At 42.3% G+C, this 17,544-nt stretch overlaps 1 protein-coding gene across 8 annotated transcripts in view; it reads left to right on the top strand.

Moving 5' to 3' along the window:
- Window positions 1-17,177, top strand: part of MARCHF8 (membrane associated ring-CH-type finger 8) — a 97,919-nt gene extending 80,742 nt beyond the window's left edge. For 6 of the 8 annotated variants that reach the window (XM_069796527.1, XM_069796526.1, XM_069796523.1 and 3 more), the window contains 5 exons: window positions 6,026-6,105; window positions 6,414-7,259; window positions 9,216-9,396; window positions 13,229-13,376; window positions 15,815-17,177. In XM_069796527.1, the coding sequence (XP_069652628.1) occupies window positions 6,026-6,105; window positions 6,414-7,259; window positions 9,216-9,396; window positions 13,229-13,376; window positions 15,815-16,119 (1,560 nt within the window). In that variant the 3' untranslated portion in view covers window positions 16,120-17,177. The remainder of the gene's footprint in view (window positions 1-6,025; window positions 6,106-6,413; window positions 7,260-9,215; window positions 9,397-13,228; window positions 13,377-15,814) is intronic. The other 2 variants (XM_069796529.1, XM_069796528.1) reach the window with 1 other exon arrangement.
- Window positions 17,178-17,544: the final 367 nt, after the last annotated feature.

Below are 17,544 nucleotides of genomic sequence, written 5' to 3'. Positions count from 1 at the left end.
GCGAGAGCCATCAGTCAACATGTACTGGAATACAGCACTTGCTGAAAGCATAAAAACACAAATATGTTGCGTCCTGGTGGATGGCTGGAGCCAAGCAATTATATTTGTTCTGCAGTGGCTTGAGAAAAATGATGGATGTGTCCCTTGGGTTTAATCAAGACCTCCCTGCCTGCCTTTAGCCCACGCTCAGGACTTCTCAGCACACCAGGCAGAACTGAATTTTGCCACTGTGGATGAGACAGGGCTGGGGCTGCCCCTGTCAAAGGGATGGGAGGTGAACAGGGCAGGGGTGGCACAAACTGAGTCAGATTCCCTGGGTCTTTTCGTAGATGTCCTTTGCCTATCTGAAGATTAGCCTGGTTAGCTATGGAGTGCCTTGCAGTGGCACTTGGTGCCTTTTTTCACAAGGTCCCCGTCACTGTTGTTTTCTTTCCTAGATCACTGTCTATACCTAGATCCTGCCAAAGGAACAGGTATGGGGTGGTTGGTCTTGGTTTCAGTGGTGTAAACTAAGATGGGAGCAGAGCCTGGGGCTTCCACTGCCTCTGGAGATGTACCATGCAAGATAAGTGCCTGACATGTCCCTGACTAGCAGCAGCCTTGTATTCTTAATACACGTTTAAATAGGATCTGTGCAAGAGAGAGAAAATAGCTCTTTGGCAATGAGTTCTTTTAAAACACAGGGTGTGATAACCATCCCTCTGATTCTGTCTTTCCTGTGTGCTTATGCCACGTTCATCATTGTGATGTGTTAATACCAGGAGAGACAAATCTGATTCAAACAAAACTCCCAGTGGCCCCTTGCAGATCGCAGCACTGTGATCTCGGTGCGGAAAAAGCGTCACAGTAGAGGGGGATTGCTAGGGGCAGGGGAGGGTATTAAAGGCCGTGGGCCTCAATCAGTGGTTGTGCTTGGGACAGGACAACTGCGGGGCAGTGGTGGGAGACGTCTCCACTTAGCTAACACTTAAGTGTGGTTGGCTGTGTCTCTTTAATCCCCAGAGGGACTGGTGGTGGTTGGGGTGGGCTCAGCAGAGAATACCATCGCTGTACTCCTGTCGTTCTAACGGGGAACGGAGGCAGACAGAAACTGCTGCAATGGTCTAGTGGTGTTGGAGACGTCTTTTAGCATCAGTCTTTTTGACAGTAAGTGCAGCTATCTTTTAGGATTTTTATTGCTCTCTTATTTTATATATATTTCTTTTAGCCCAGCAGAAGAGCATAGTTTTGAAGTGGGTTCATCACAGTGTAAAATAAAGGCAAACCCATAATCAAAATGCGAGGTTGGAATTTGGGATGTGGAGTGTTTGGCTCCTTGCTCTATTGCTAAATTTGTATTTGTCTGAAGCTCCTTGTGCTGCAGTTCCTCCTGAGTAAAAGACTTTAAAATTGTGCTGCTTTTCTCTAACCCTTTGTCGGCCCAAAGGAGAGGTGTGCTCTGTTATTAAATGTGTATAGTGCTTAGTATGTTAGTTCCAGGTCCTTAGCTGAGACTTCTAGGTGTTTTTGTAGCACAAATAGTAGGGCCACAGTACTGGTCCTATTCACGTGGCACCTAGAAATGATGAAGTTTGCAGGTGTGCGGGAAAACCTTTCTTTGCTTCCTTCAAACTTCCAATCAGTGGAGGAATTCTTCTGGACTTAAGTAGTTTCTAACTTTTTACCTTCAATTAATAATTTGATAAGGCTTTCAGAATGTGACAGGCCCTGCTCTTTACAATGAGGTATAATTGCTAGTACTGAAATGCAGCCCAGAGTGAGACAACAGCAACTACACCCAAAAGTGCCTTCTAAGATAACCAGGTTATCTTGGAATATACCCAAGCCATTGACATGTTCACTATGGCTCACTTCAAAGATGACTTTATTTTCTGAGGCAGGGTGGGTTTTTTGGTTTTGGTGTGCAGTCTGTAATCACAGGTAGGTAATCAGAAAGGCACTGAGTTCTCCACCAACAGATCACACTGTTTGTGGAGTGGGGGCAGAATGAGACCAGCTATGGCAGCACATACATATAGATACATATGTACATATATATATATATATATGCACGCGTGCACGCGCACACACACACACACATATAAAATAAGATAGATAGATAGATAGATAGATAGATATCTTCTTGATGGCAACCCTCCAGAGAGCTGTAGGCTTCCAAGGATTACTACTTTCAGAGTCTCTGTGATTATCTAAACACCAGTGTGGAAGGCCACACTGTGACCTCACTGAATTGCATTAGATGGGAATGTCAATATACACAATTAACTAACTATTGACCTTTAGTCCTCAGCTACTTTAGGCAACCAGTCGGGCTGTACAGGGTAACTCATTTAGCATATAGCTCCAAGGCTTGTCATTGGAGGTGATATTTCTCCATGCGAAAGGCATGAAAGTCCACAGAGATTCAGCAAGTGATTCTAGGGTTGGAAGGGTCAAATTCAGGCTGTCAAAGCTTAGGCTACCCATCACATAATGAGCATGGCACAAACCTCCTATGACAAGGAGTGCTTTAAAACGTACTACTGCTATTGCCATCATAAGTGGCTGGTTCAACCAAAGGTGCTGCTACTTGTGAGGCTGCTGCTGGGGCATTAAGGATGGTGTGTGTGCCAGAAGCTACAGTGTGGTGAAGGCTTTGATTGCTTATTTTCCCAGCCTCTTCAGGGCTGAGCCTTGGATGGGAGCAACGTCAGAGCTCCAAGCTAGCTGGATCCGCCTCTCTGTTACATTCAGCCATCACATTGCCTCTTCCTTGCGCTGTTCTGGCCCAAGGCTGCCAGTGTTTCTTCTTTTCTGTGGCACCTCTCTGCCTGATAGCTGCTGTATCTGAGTTGGTAAACCCAGCCAAGATGTGTGGACTGGCCAGCATCAGCTGCATGCACCTCTGCTTCTAGAACTGGCAGAACTTACTTCTTGGGCTCTTGGCAGCACCTTGCATTTTACTATGCTCTTCTCTTGTCAGTGCATTGTGCCTTGCCATTAGAGGCTTATTGCTCTAACCAACTGATGTTCCTTCAGCAGCTGAAGCTAGGGAAGTGACTGGCATTAAACAAGCTCAGTAAAAGAAGTGGTTAGTTTTACCCCACCTCGCTATCCTAATCTGATTTGTAATGCAGTTGTGTAAATACTTTCACGAGCAAAAAGCATGGGAGGAAGGGAGGGCAGACTGAGAGACTGGAGGCTCATTGAACCATGGCTTTTGGTGGTAGCCACAGCTTACGTTAGCTTAAACTGAGGGTGGGGCGTAACTTCTCCACTGTTTTGTTGTTCCACATTGTGGTGCCTTTCCAAGCGTGTTAACTTCTGTTCATATTTTGGTTGCATTTGCATTACGTATGAAGATGGAGCAACAGACCTCCTGTTTTTAAGCAGGAAGATAGGAGGAAAAGGAAATGTGCCTCAGATGAGGGTTTTTCGCAAGGTGTCCTGAACAGTGCTGGCATCTAGAAACAGAATAGTAAACTTCAAATGCAAATGAAATTCCACAATTTCTTGTTTGTCACAGCCTTTTGATATCCCAAGTGGTGAGACTTTGACACTGTCTTGGTGCCAGGCAATTGGATCAAGAAACGAGTAGCATGGTTTCAGAAGGGAAATTTTGGATCATTGAGTCTAGTCATCTGCTATTAGATTGTCACATCATATATACTGCTGTCTCTTTTTTTGGAAAGCTTCATTGCTAAAGTGAAGGAGTAGAGAGATTGGATTCATTATAAGCAGGTTGCCTTCTGTGATTTGCTCATAACATAAAACCTGAGACAGATTTATTAATTGATTTGTGACTTCAGTTCCAACAATATAGGGCTCTGTTTCCATGGCAGAATGCAACATGCTGTTTTACTGATTCAATATTTTGTTTTTAGAAGATTGCTAAATGTGTCTTTTAAAATAATTCATTATTTAAGTCTTATTAATTTTCATTTGTGTAATTATAGCAGCAGATTATAGTGTGTCAGGTCTTTCACTAATTTGCCAGTCTTTCTTTAAAAAAAAAAGTAATTACCGCACAAACTCTTTAAAAGATAGGATTTGAAGTCAGAGATGTACCTGCTTTTAGGTGAGGTTAAGCATTAAATAGAGAGCAAATTTCCAAGTAATAGCTGAATTCACCTTACTGCATGATCAGCATCCTATATCATTAGCATGTGCAAGTGGTGTAAAATGTAAAGAACCATAGTTTCCAGGATAAAGCCAATAATTTATATTTAAGTCTTTAATTTGTTTTGTCACAGTCATAACATAGTTCAGTTTGCTTTCTGGCCCAAGGTTATTCTCTTGGGTTTTATTCTATACATTTACCTAGCTGGGTAGAATGGGAAATAAGTTACAGTGTCTTGCTACGGATTGAGGTGTGTGAGTCTTGCCCTTGACTCTTGCAGACCCAGCTGTAAATGGATACCTGTTTTTTCAGGTTTGGTGCACCTGAGGCATCCCAATGTGAGGCCAGATACATTGCTCTCTGTAGTGCTGTTGGCTAGAGAAACAAAACCTTAACAGATGAGTCCTGTAACATGGAAGATGATGGTTGTATTTGTATTTATAAAGTAACACGTGTATTCTAGTACACCCATCTTCTCTCACAAAGAAAGAAGAGTATCTTGTGTGACAAGGAACCTTGCTTTTGTTATGAGAATGTAAAAGCCTGCAGTGGCCTTGTTGAAATATACCATAGGGGCTTTTAATAAATTGAGACAGATGCAGTGTGTGTGTGTTGCACCACGAGCAGAGATCGTCAAAGCACTGATGACTGAGCTAGCTCTGGCGTCTCAAGCTGAAGTACAGGGCTGGGCACAGCGTGCTTCTGTGGCAACACACCTTTCATGACCTGCGGTTTCTCCTAGTCTGGCTTTGTGTGCTTGCCTGGCCCAGGTCTGTGCTGGCTCTGCTGGTTTTTGTGCAGCCCAGCGTGGTGTTGACACTTGCGCTGATTGCATTGTTCCTTCCTGGGTTTCAGGTTTTGCTTTGCAGATCAAAAGAGCTGTAAACCTTTGTTTGAATTTTGAAATGCAGGCGGTGTTTTGCAGCAGTGGGTGAGCGGCACAGCCTATCCAGCAGCTCTGGAACATGGAAGAACCAGGTTTAAAGATTCTCTATTATGAGGTTATCAACACAGGTCTTCTCCTCGCCAAAACCTCTAGGAAGAGTCGAGAAGTTTCTGTTAGTGACCCCCAGAATATAGCGGCAGAAAAGGCCTATGATAATAGCCCATCAAGTCCCAGCTCTGAGACAATGATGGTTCTTACTATATTGATTTTAGAGGCTTGTCTATTAAGTGTGAAATATGCCAAGAGCTTAGCTCTATTTTTTTGAATTAGTTCAGCTGAATTCTGAATTCTTCAGTTACTCTATTTCTCACTGTGCTCTTGCTGGGTCTTACAAACGTGACTGCTGCCACACCTCTTCTCCAAGTAGGTGGAAGACCCTGTCAGAGTAAGAGCTGGATGAAAGGCCTTGCAAAGTACAAAGAGTACTTCAGGGAATGGTCTGGTTTGGCAGGTGCTCATGTGCATATGCTAATATGGAAAGTAAGTCCCCAAATAGTGTTTGAGTTACTGAATTACTGACAGTTCTGTCTTGTGAAAAAAAAAAGCCCCAAGCCTCTAATCTCTTGTCATCATTATAAGTGGAAGGATTAGCTATTATGTGGTAGCTAAATTCCAACCAGTCTATACAAACACCTACATCTAATTATTCTAATTACCGTAGCATTGCTCATTTCCTGCGCTATTGTTCTGAGCAGTGTTTTGACAGCTGGCACGTTCCGCTCCAGAGATGGCTGCATTTGACCTTGGGGGAAGACGTTTCTGTTCTGATTACAACTTTTCCCAGGATGAGGCTGTATGACCTCCCTTTCTAGCATTTGACAGTTAAGCCACTTTAATGCAACTAGCCCTTGAATATCTGATGTAGAGTGATATCTGACTCCATATGCTGTGTTTAATCCTGAAGGTTATTGCTGTGCATACCAAACTCTTGCAACTTATGACTTGCTTCTTTTTGTTTGTTTGTTTTAATTTCACTGCAGGCTGGAAGTCCAACCTCTATCTCTGCCCCTCATAGCTTCTCTCGGACTTCTGTTACACCATCCAACCAGGACATCTGCAGGTAAAGTGTGTTGTTTGCATGGCTACAGTGAGGCTCGTGTGAGGTTCAAATTAAGAAAAAAAAAACCAACTGAAAAAGCACGTGTGCGGGGAAGTAAGCGATGTGGGGTTCCCATATGAAGCATCCCATTTGTTTGACTCAACTGCTGTCTAACACTGCTTCATTGAATCCCACTGACTGTTTGGGCCTGCTATGTTTGCCATTCCCACACTAGCCATAATTCTCATTTCTTCACTTTTAATTATATGTGTTCTCTTATGTAATTGTTTTTTACTTTCTGTGCTTTTATTCCACTGTTCTGCATGCAGTTCCAGTGCAGTGTTTTCTGAGTGTTGTCATCACAGTCCAGTGCAGTCTGCTGTTGTCTTGAAAAATCCTCACTGCCAGAGCCCTCTGACACAAGGGGTCACTGTGACAGTAATCTGTCAGGACACGTTACATGCAGCAAAGAGAAACTCCCGTGGGCAGGATCGGGGCCAGGCACTCAGGTCTGCTAAGAATGTAAAGCCCACCCGCACTCTGAAATTCTCCAAGTCCCTCAATGACGTGGACCAGAAGGCACAGAGCACCAGTGAGTGCTTTGACTATGTGGAGCGAACACGCTCAGAAGGCAAATTGACCCCAACTCAAGAGCAGTGTTTCAGGATTAACAAATTTCATCTTAAAGAGAGGAAACCGCTGAATCTCAGGCCTCTTTCTTTTAGCAATTCTAAGCACTCCTATATCCCTTCCCTTTCCAACTACTCGAGTGCATCAGGAGGAGCAGAGAACCACAGCGCTGTACATATCCCCTTGCTGGAGGACAAAGTGGACCATGACACCTCAAGGAGCAAAAAACTGTTGCGTTACCTTTTTTCCTTCTCCCACACCTCCAGCACCAGCAGCCTGCATAAGTTCCACGAACTGGAGAGCTATTCCAGTCACTTCCAAGCTGAGAAATCCTCCAGTGTGCTGGTGGAAAGCACAGACTTCTGCTCTGATGATATGGGAGACGATGACGTCTTTGAGGACAGCACCTCAGTGAAATTGAAAACCAAAGAGCAACGGGCACCACTCTGTTCAGTTGAGAAGGACAGTGACCTTGACTGCCCTTCCCCCCTCTCAGAAAAATTCCCCCCTCTCTCCCCTGTGTCCACATCGGGGGATACCTGCAGGTTGGTTTACCAGAGAACCACCTACCTTCAAGCCCTCCCATGTGCGGTGGTGACCGTTCTGCTTTCCCCTGCCTTTGTGCTGTTTCTGTCTTTTCTTTCACCCTGTCACCTTGCTTTAATATGTGCAATTTGAAGCATGCAGCCTTCTCTCTGCTGTCCTGCACCCCTCTGATGCACATAATAAGGCTACTAAGCAAAAGAATTTCCTTTGGAGTCAAATAAATTCTCTTGCAATTTGTTTCAGGTTTGGGGTTCTGAGATGGTATTTTTCTGTTATCAGTGCCCAGACTGGGAATATCAGGAGAGAATCAGCTATGCATATTAAAGGCCAAGCTGAACATGTCTTAGCTTTTAATGAGCAATGTGTTGTCCTGACAGTCACTGCTGGTTCGGTCGGAGGGTGGGGAATCAGGAGGAGAACACTGTTTGAAAATTGCTTCTGAGATCAGGTCAATATAGCTTAAAAATTTTTTTTTCCCATCTTTTCCTCACAGTTTGTATCCCACCACACTCTTTTATTTGTAAAGGGCATTCTGGATGCCTTAGTCGACAGGGGGATCTGAGCGCTGAGTGTTAGCAGTGGGCCTGTGTGACGTCCATAGTGTGAGATCCAAAAAGGATGGGTGTCCTTGTTCCAACTACAGAGGATTAATCATGTGCACAGGCGGTGGGAACAGCTAGCTCTGGACTGTCTTCATGCTGACTTGTCTGCAGATCTGCCCTATCCCAGCTCCAAAATGTGGCTGAGGAGCAGGAGTCAGCAAGTACAGGAGCAAACGTCCCAACCCTCTACCTAGCATTTTACTGTCCTAACCTTTCTCTTCCCTGACAGCACTTTCTGAAGCTGGCTTTGTTAGTACTTGCCAATATTATTTGTTTTCCCCCTCATTACCAGCAAAATCTAGTTCTGTACTGGCTTGTCATCAACAAGATGCTGTTGTAATCCACCCACACCTTCATTTCCACTTGCCAGCTATCAGCAAGGTCGCAAGAGGCAAGATGCTACACATCAGTAAGAGATTTCAGTAATAGACAGGGATGGCAGCATGCCAGGATGTACTTCACATATGCTTAGTAACTTACATTCATTCCCTGAGCTCCTTACCACCCCGTTTCAATTCATGACCTCTTCCACATGGTTAGAAGGACTTAGTGATGTTTGATGCAACCCAAGGGTTCTGTATAAATTGAAGCTGGAAATTAAATGCCAGCACCTCCTAGTGACACTGTATCGGGTGTCCTTGCTGTCTGCACAGTTAGGCTGTGAGGGAAATGGGGAATTTTGCAGAGCTGATGCTTCCTTAGCAGCTCTTGCAAAGTAAGAACTGGAAAGCAAAAACATTAGTCTGTTTAGAGTATGTGTATTTTGGGGAGATTCCGTGCTGCAGCTTTGCAGTGTGGATCTGTCTCTTAGCAATTGGCACTAGAAATAATCACTTCTCTTGTGCAATATCCAGGCTGTCTAAATTAACTCTTCATGATACTGGGGTGGGCTGTTTCCCCACTGGTTTGGGAATTTTGTTTTATCTTCTGTTTCAGATCCTAATCCATGAGTAGCTGTACCTCTCTGTGCATATTTTGTCTTGGGAAGTGCTGTCTGATCTGTTTAAATGCTATTTTCAGTTAAGTGCTATTGTTCTAGATGAAGCGTTGTCATTTCTTACCCTGTTTTTTCTTTTGGATATTGCATTTCTGTCAGGCTCTGTGTGTCCGCCTCATCTATTAGAAAGCAGCTGTCTAGTTAGCAGTGTCTGTGCTCAATTATTTTGTGCCTGTCTGTGTGCTTGCGCAGCAATGGAGTTCTTTAGTTTTAGCTCCTTTATGGAACACATGCCTTTGATATGTATGTCTCTGGATCCTCAATGGACAACTGTGTGTGATCACAGATATTACATGCCTCTTCCACATCCTTTCTGCTTCCTCTTCTCCTAATGAGCAGCTTTGCTTCTGATTCAGGATATGTCACTGTGAAGGAGATGATGAGAGCCCTTTGATTACCCCCTGTCACTGCACGGGAAGTCTTCATTTTGTGCACCAAGCCTGCCTGCAGCAATGGATCAAGAGCTCAGATACGCGATGTTGTGAACTGTGCAAGTATGAGTTCATCATGGAGACAAAACTGAAGCCTTTGCGAAAGGTAGGCACAAGACCTGCTCCCCCAAGGAAATGCTTTGTTAAATACAGATCCACTCTGAAAAGAGGCTGTCCTTGCCCATGAGCCTGCAGCACTCCCCACGTATTTATCATGTTTCTCTGGCTCCTTAGTAAGTCTGGTCAGTTTTGTATAGGTGCAAAAGGATTTAAGTTAACACTCAGCCTGGCAAATTCAACATCAGTGGAATCCAGCTCTGAGAGTTAGCTATTGTAGCCTGGCAGCAATCTGTGTGTAAATGTACATACACACACATATATACATATCTGCATGCAGCAACCTGATTTTTTTCTTTAAAGTTACATTTTAGAGCTGATGCACAAAGGTATTTGCTCTGCAGTTATACCCATTTTTTTTTAAATACGGAGTTTTGTATTTTTGTTACCTGCTTTAGTTTGCTGCTCCAAGATCTTAAGTGGCTTTTAAATTCTCTTGAAAATATGAGGATTTCAGGTTAAACTTAATTTAAAACACACTTTCTAAGTGTAATTTGGTTAAAATTTGTAGCTTTTTTTCTTTTTAAAGAAGCAAACCTATTTTAGTGAAAATATCACAGTGTAAGTAGAAGAAGGTTCACCAATAAATGTGTTTTCATTTTTACCTTTTCTTAGACATTGAATGACTAGGTTTTAGTACTTCAGGTTGCTAGAACCTGTATTTTTGTTTTTTAGAAAAGTACCTTTCATAAATCTGGTGACTTATAAGTATAGGTATTAAATGCTACTTGTATTGTAAGGCCAGTTTTGTGCTTGTATCCTTTTTGTTCTCCTACATCCTCTGGGCTTTCAATTTCAATTGTTCCTTACAATCAGGATTTTGAGATGGAAGTCACTGGTATTCTTAGCACAGACAAATCTTGCCATGTCTACCAAAGTGGAAGAGGTTAGTAACAATAACCTCCATCTGGAACTAAAATAAAATGAGAAACACTAAATTCAATTATGATGAGCCTAAATTTTGTAGGGTGGGAAGTCTGGACTGCAGCCATCCAAAAGCTGTTATGAGAACTTGTCCAATTCCTAAAAGTGACTCCCAGCAGAAAATAGAGCAGATTTCAAATACCTGTTATTTTTTTACAGAGAAGTGCAGTCTGCAAAGTATATAGCTTAGCACAACCAGTTGATAGGACAACGTCTGCTTATGACTGCGGTGAATCATTGCCTTCTAAGAACCACAGGTTTTTCCTTGGTAGCCCCTTGGCATGGAGTGTAGTACCTGTGAGCTGCAATATTGGCCATCATAGGCTGTTATCTGCGCAGACAATACTTTGCACAGCCCAGCCATAGGACATTAAAAAAATTACTCTAGAGAATCCCAAGTAAAAAAAGTTGCTATAGCTGCTGTTTTCTGTGCTTTCCTTGCCTGGGGTGGGCGGGAAACATTTTCTGACTATTTGTGCCCTGTGAGAAAAAGCTGTTTGGCACCTTCAGAAATGAGTCACTCAGCATCATTAGTTGTATCTGAACAGGTCACCTGTGGGAAAGAGACCAGATGCCAGAAGGTAGGGACAGAGCCATAAACAGAAGGAGAAGAAGGAATTTATGTCTCAGATATATCTAAAGAGTCTTTTTAGAGGTTCACCTGCAGCCAGAAGATAAGTTGCCTCTGTATCTTCAACTCAGCCTTTATGTTATCCTGTCAGTCAGGAGAAAACAGCCTGGAACTTGTAATTATGAACAGGATGGGACAAATAATAGGGCTTGCGCTTGTCTGTAGGGTAGAAATGGAATTAAACTTCCTCAGCATCTTAAGGTTGTATCGCAGCATTGGGCTGTTCAACTGCTGTTACTAAGTCAAGAGGATGAGAAACAACAATGTGTCACGGTTCAAGTGAAGATGAGGTGTGACAAGAGAGGGATGCTCCATTTTAAGATTTCAATGGAGAAAAAGAAGACATTAAATCTAAATTTTCTACTGATTTTTTTTGTTTTAACAACACTTCAAAAACCCAGAACTGCTGAGTATTTTAACTGGAAAATGCCACATGATGTGTCATTGGAATAATGCAGCAGGGACCTACAGATTCTAGTTTCCTCTCTGGGCTAATGCATAGTTTGCAGAATATCTTCTCTTTTGCTGTGCAGTCATATCTCTTGAAGAGAGGAGGTGGTGCAGGTTGGTTTGGTGTGGAGCCAGCAGTTCACAGGAGGTGTTGTCCAGCAGAAGAGCTCAAGGTGTGGAGCAGAAAACAGAAATATAAATTAGTCATAACACAAGTCCTTGTGGCTCTGTAAAAGCATTCACAAATACATTTCACATGCTTAGTTTTTGACAGAATAAATTAATTAGTTTATACTTTTTATCAAAAGTAAACACCTTTGTTTAGATGCCAAAGCAATTTTCTGTTTAAAATACAACATCCAAAGGGAATGTTTTGTCCCATCTTTTTCTAAGAAGAGTGAGAGAATGTAGCTTTCTAGCATGACATGAGTCTAGCATGTCATTGCTGGAAGTCTTCAATTCATGTGCCATGATGAGATTTGGATGCCTACAGAGCTGTTGGCAAGACAGAGACTGCCACAGAACTGTTGGCAAGACAGAGATGATCACAAAGTCTGTTTCATGTTTCAATCATTCTTGTATTTGTAGCAGTGGAAAGAATAATTCAACATAATGGGTGATCTCAATTATACTAGTCAGGTCATCCTCGCTCTCTTCCACATTATTCCTCCTTTTCAAAGTCCTCTTTTTCTACAAATTATTCTAGGAGACATCACATGCACCTCTCTAGAAACACATGTGCCCCAGCATATATTTTGTGAAAGTGTGAGACAAGCCCATCAACTCTCTGTTCCAAGCAGACCTGCTGAGGGATATGTATCCCACATGCAAAAACTTTCATCATATACATAAGGGAAATTGCCAAAAAATAATTATAAAAAAAAAAAAAAGCTTCTGGGTGTCTCAGGTAAAAAAAATAAAAGCTGGTTTTGAACAATTCCTTGCATATTAGAAGCATCTATAATAATTTTCTAGTTTCTTTGTATCTTTCTTAAATGACAGCGACATGACTTTGGTTTCTATTTGGGCTATATAAACATTATTGATAGATGCAGGTCTGGGGATTTAATTTGCTGCATCCTCTCACTTACAAAAACTGTCATCCCAGTTCTACTGTATATTCTTAGGGCATGTGTATTTAAGTGCATTTGAAACACTGAAAATAAAGTATGGGTGTCGCTGCTGTAAGTAGTGTTAAATATACGTGAAGATTGAGTGAAACCCCCAGAGGCAGGAGGTGAGAACTAAACAGCCTTGAGTTGAGAGCTAAACAGCTTTGACTGTGCACCGAGGGACTCTAACAGAGCTCAGCGTGAGATGTCTTACACGCGCTGGTCAATCAGATCATGTACCACTTTTATGGCAGTGTTTTATTGAACACCTGCCTGAGCAAGGGTGCCCTTTGCCACTCACAATGCTCAGCTGTGACTGTGGGTACCCGCTGTTGAGTGGGGAACACACGAAGGAGCTGCCTTGCTTGTGCTGCACAAGGCTTTGCGTTAGGGTCCCTCTGTGCTGGAGCTGCCCCTGTGTGGGTAAGCAGGGTGTGATGACATCGTGCCGAGGCTCCGGATGGGAGCCGAGCGCTGGGGGTCCCCTCCGGTGCCAGGATGGCTCCCATCAGAGCAGGGCAAGCTGCCAGCCATCACACACGTGCTGTGGTCAGAGCCATAATGCCATCTGACTTTTAAAATCCATGTTAGGAGGAAACTGGTCTCCTGCCTGGTTTTTGTTCTTATTAATGTTCTCTTTTTATACTCTCTAGTAACTACGATAAACACCTAATTACTTCCTCTGCTTCTGGGTTTCTTGCCAGTGGGAGAAGCTGCAGATGACGGCCAGCGAGAGGAGGAAGATCGTGTGCTCTGTAACATTCCATATCATTGCCATCACCTGCGTTGTGTGGTCTCTCTATGTCCTGATAGACAGGACCGCTGAAGAGATTAAACAGGGACAGACTACTGGTATGTTACTTGCTTATCTTCCCACTTAGTCTTGGAATAATTATTTATCCTGAATGCAGAGAGGATGCGAAGCATGAGTGTGCAGGTAATGTTTATACGACTAGTCAGCGTTAGCCTGAGGTTGGGTTGCTTTAAAAGCACAGTTCTAAAATGATTTGGTTAAATCAGTGTAAATTCATCTTTGGGTGCTTTGTAAGTCTATTTCAGTCAGTTTAGTTTGCACTTGTGAAACGCACAGATATGAGAGCTAATCCACTGTAGCCAGACACAAAATTACTCTGCCTTAGCTAATTCAGTTTTGAATTGGAACACTTACTGAGCAGATAAGGACGTAAGCATTTGTTTGCTGCTGTGGCTGCCTTTTAACTGGGCAAAACCAGAACGGTTTTTAGAAAGAGAAGTAAGAGGAACCTAAATTTGAATCTTCGAGATAAATCAAGAGTTTACTTTCTGTTCGGTCATCTGTGAGGTGGATTAGCACAAGTTTCCTGTGAGAGCCATGTTAGACTGGAGAAATTTTTATGAGTGGTTGTGCTTGAAGCAGAAGAAATTCAGGTTGATTCTTAGGACTCCAGTTCACACAACTGAGATGAGGTGCACTGCAATTCATGTAGTGGCTGCCACCCCACTGCAGGGATGTCTTAACTTCTTGAATAGTAGGTTTTCTTTACTATGCCAGCTGTAAACTTAGCAAACTAAAATCTCTTTACCTGGGTATGCTGGGCTGCAAATTTGCAGCTATCACAGAACTGTTTCTCAGGCAGCTGAGCTGTCCCTGAAGGTGGGGATAGAAGGGACAGGGTATCTACCAAGGCTGGGAGCCATCAGAGGGCAAGTTGTCCTTGCTCACAGAGCATTACATGCCAACTAGACATGCAGGTGGAAAATGTTTTGCTGCTGATTGAAGAGCATCATCTGGGGAGGTGGCTAAGCATCAGTAAACATCCACAGACCTCTTACAGTCTCTTCAGAGCAGAATCACACTTCAAACTGAAGAGTTTTGCTGTCATTTCTCATTTGGGCTGTAGTTTGATCATTCATGACTTCAGTCAGGAAGCTGCTTTGAGCGCAATCTTTTAGTTTCTGTTCCATCCAACCCCACCTCTTCCATGTACAGTGAAAATTGTTGGCCTTTCAGCATAAGGTTTCCATATGATAATGAAAGGCATATGCTTTCAAAAATTTATTGTCTCCAGGTTATTTTAGCCGATAAATATATTAGATGAACATGAATAGGAGGAATAGTGTGAATATTTAGTACATGTTATAGTGCCTCTTTTGCTCCCTTCATTTGGATACTAAATCTGGGGAGTGTGTGTGGGTATACATTCATGTTTGCACGGGGGCAAGCATATACTATCACTGCCTACAGATGGCATCAGGTAGCTCACCTGTGAATCAGAGGTTCAGGTATTAATCATGGGTGGGATTTCATCAGTAGTCACGCTGCAGTGCCCTTTGTATTTTGGGACTAAAATATTTTCATTCCTCCCATGCTACCTTGCATTTCCAAAAGAACACTGGCCTGTATCTCAGTAAAAACTTTGAAGTCTTGGAAGGCCGTGATTTTATTCTCTGAGAAACCTGATAGTGGGTGGTTCAGCATGGTTTCATATGCATCTTATGATGCTGCTTATCTTTAAAGAGGAGAGAGGCTGCATGAATACAGAACCTATGTAAGCAGAAGTTGTATAACATGAATAGTCTCTCATTTCAAAGTAGTTGATGGAGATGTAACAAGATCCAGTATCTAAAATTTCAAGCTAGACAAATTCAGGAAAAGTAATGGTGGTCATTTTTAATGACAGAGGGTGAGCTTGCCAGAACGCTTCAGCCTCTCCAACACTGGCAGTTTTGCATCAGAAGAGGTGCTCTGGTTCAACTACAAGTTACTGGGTCTGATGCAGATAAAATTGTTCTGGTCTGCATAACGAACATGTCAAGCTAGATGGTAACAATCATTCCCTTTTGAGTTTAAAGACTACGGCTCTGTGTACTGTGTGATCACAGAGTGGAACAGACTTCCTAGGTCACTGAGTTGAATCTCCTGCTATGAAGAGGAAATGATGCCATAGAATCCCTTTCATAATCATATCCAATTTTTGTTTAAAAACAGGTATAAAAGGACCTAAACATATTACTGGCTGTTGCCTTGACTCTGTAATTGTGCTGCACAAGGGCTCAGACACAGAATCAATTGTTTTGGTTTTGCTCTGGTGGGTGAGAATAAATGTGATATGTGAAGTAGAAGTCTGCATGTGTTTGACTTGAAGGGAGAAAAAAAAAAAGGCCAAATGAAAAATGGCAAAATAAGAATAGTTTCCATGGCTCAAACTCTGTGACAGGTTCCTTACAGGATGTTTTTGAGAGATCCAATGTAGTCAAGCCAATATTGACCAGGTCCTTTTTCTTCTTTGTTTTTATTTCCTTTCTTCCAGGGATTCTAGAGTGGCCATTTTGGACTAAGCTGGTGGTTGTGGCTATTGGTTTCACTGGAGGACTTCTGTTCATGTATGTACAATGCAAAGTGTACGTACAGCTGTGGAAGAGACTTAAAGCTTATAACCGAGTAATATATGTACAAAACTGTCCGGAAACTAGCAAAAAGAATATTTTTGAAAAACCTGCACTAATGGAGCCAAACTTTGAAAGTAAAGAAATGCTTGGGATTCACCATTCAGACACGAACTCTTCACATTACGCAGAGCCAGAAGACTGTGCTGCAGAAATCCTTCACGTCTGATTGCTGAGTGGGAGGGCTGTTTCTGTATGTCCTCAAAGATTTAAAATATCATTGTTTACTGCAAACTGCTCTACCTTTTTAAAATCAGCTAACAGCTGAGGGCTGGCGGATGAATTTTTTTACATTTGTTTTATGTTGGAATTTTTTTAAAATCCCTTGGCATATCTGTCAATGTCATCATGGCTGCATACCTCTCAATGTTTAGTCTCTCATACTGGCTGATCAAAGAGCCACAGGATACTGGGTAGAATGAGCCTTGGGTTTGGTATCAAGCAAGCCGCTAGTGAACTGTCATCAGCTTCATGGAGTCTGTTACTTTGGAGGATGGCTCTAAATGATTCTGGAATATGTGTAGAGTGGGGTTTGTTTGTTCTTTAGCATGCTGAAGGAGGTTGTCCCAGATGTTGAGGGAAATGAGAGAGCAAGAGTCTAATCTACTGCTAACACTGCCACTAACATTTTTTCTTAGGCAGCAGGTGTAAAATTTTGCTTTACATATTGTGATGAGACTTACAAAGCATATAGCACTTTTAAAAATCTTTATTTTGTAATATGTGTGTCAAATGAGAATGAAACTTGAAAGAATGTGTCATTTTCAAAACATTTCTTCATTCTTTACCCCCTCTATTCTTCTGGAACATAAACCTCTTGCCTTATAAAAAAAAAAAAATTTAAAAAAATTCCAACCTGTGATTTCCAACACATGCCCACGTTATCTTACTAAACATAACACTAAAAAACTCTGCCTCTTTGGGTTTCCCTTGAGGAGCAATTTTTTTCAAAGGATATTGCACTTGTGATTTGTGTATGGGGAACAGTGGATGTGTACAGTGTTCATTTTCAGTGCGTAATGGTTTCAGTGCTCTATTTGGGGGATTGGTTTTGCTGGGGTTTTTTTCCAACAGGTCAGACCATCAACACACCCGCACACATATACCTGATGTAACTTTCATTCCAAACCATTGGCAAAGGGTTTCTTGCTATATTGGTAAAAATGTGAGCTGCTATGGAAAAAAAGATACTTAGTCAATACAGCTGAAATTGGTTTTCCTTCTTTAGTGCTGTGTCATGTGTGAATTACCTAAGAATTTGACATTGTCAGAGGAGATGCTGAGATCAAAGTCTAGGAAATAAATATTGCATTAAGCGGATGAGTGTAAAAATACCTGCCTGGTTTTAGTCCTGGTGTGATGCATTACATGGTCAGAGAATAGTTTTGTCTGTGCTTTTGAATTTGGGACTAGCTTTTTAATCAGTCAGCCTTAAAGAAAAGAGAGGGACAGCTTTAAAATCTGTTTGCAGGGCTTTAGACAGAGTTGCTGAAAGCTTAGGGTGTGTGCTGTTAATTCGCTTGACCAATCTGCTTCACTGAACCACTGTCCAGCTTCAAGCCCTCATTTAACCAAAGTTTCAGTGTGACTGGAC

This window comes from Haliaeetus albicilla, chromosome 11 (assembly GCF_947461875.1).
Source record: "Haliaeetus albicilla chromosome 11, bHalAlb1.1, whole genome shotgun sequence".
In the NCBI taxonomy this organism is placed as follows: Eukaryota; Metazoa; Chordata; class Aves; order Accipitriformes; family Accipitridae; genus Haliaeetus; species Haliaeetus albicilla.
Note: the sequence above shows the minus strand (reverse complement) of the source record. Positions and strands in the feature narration are given on the sequence as shown.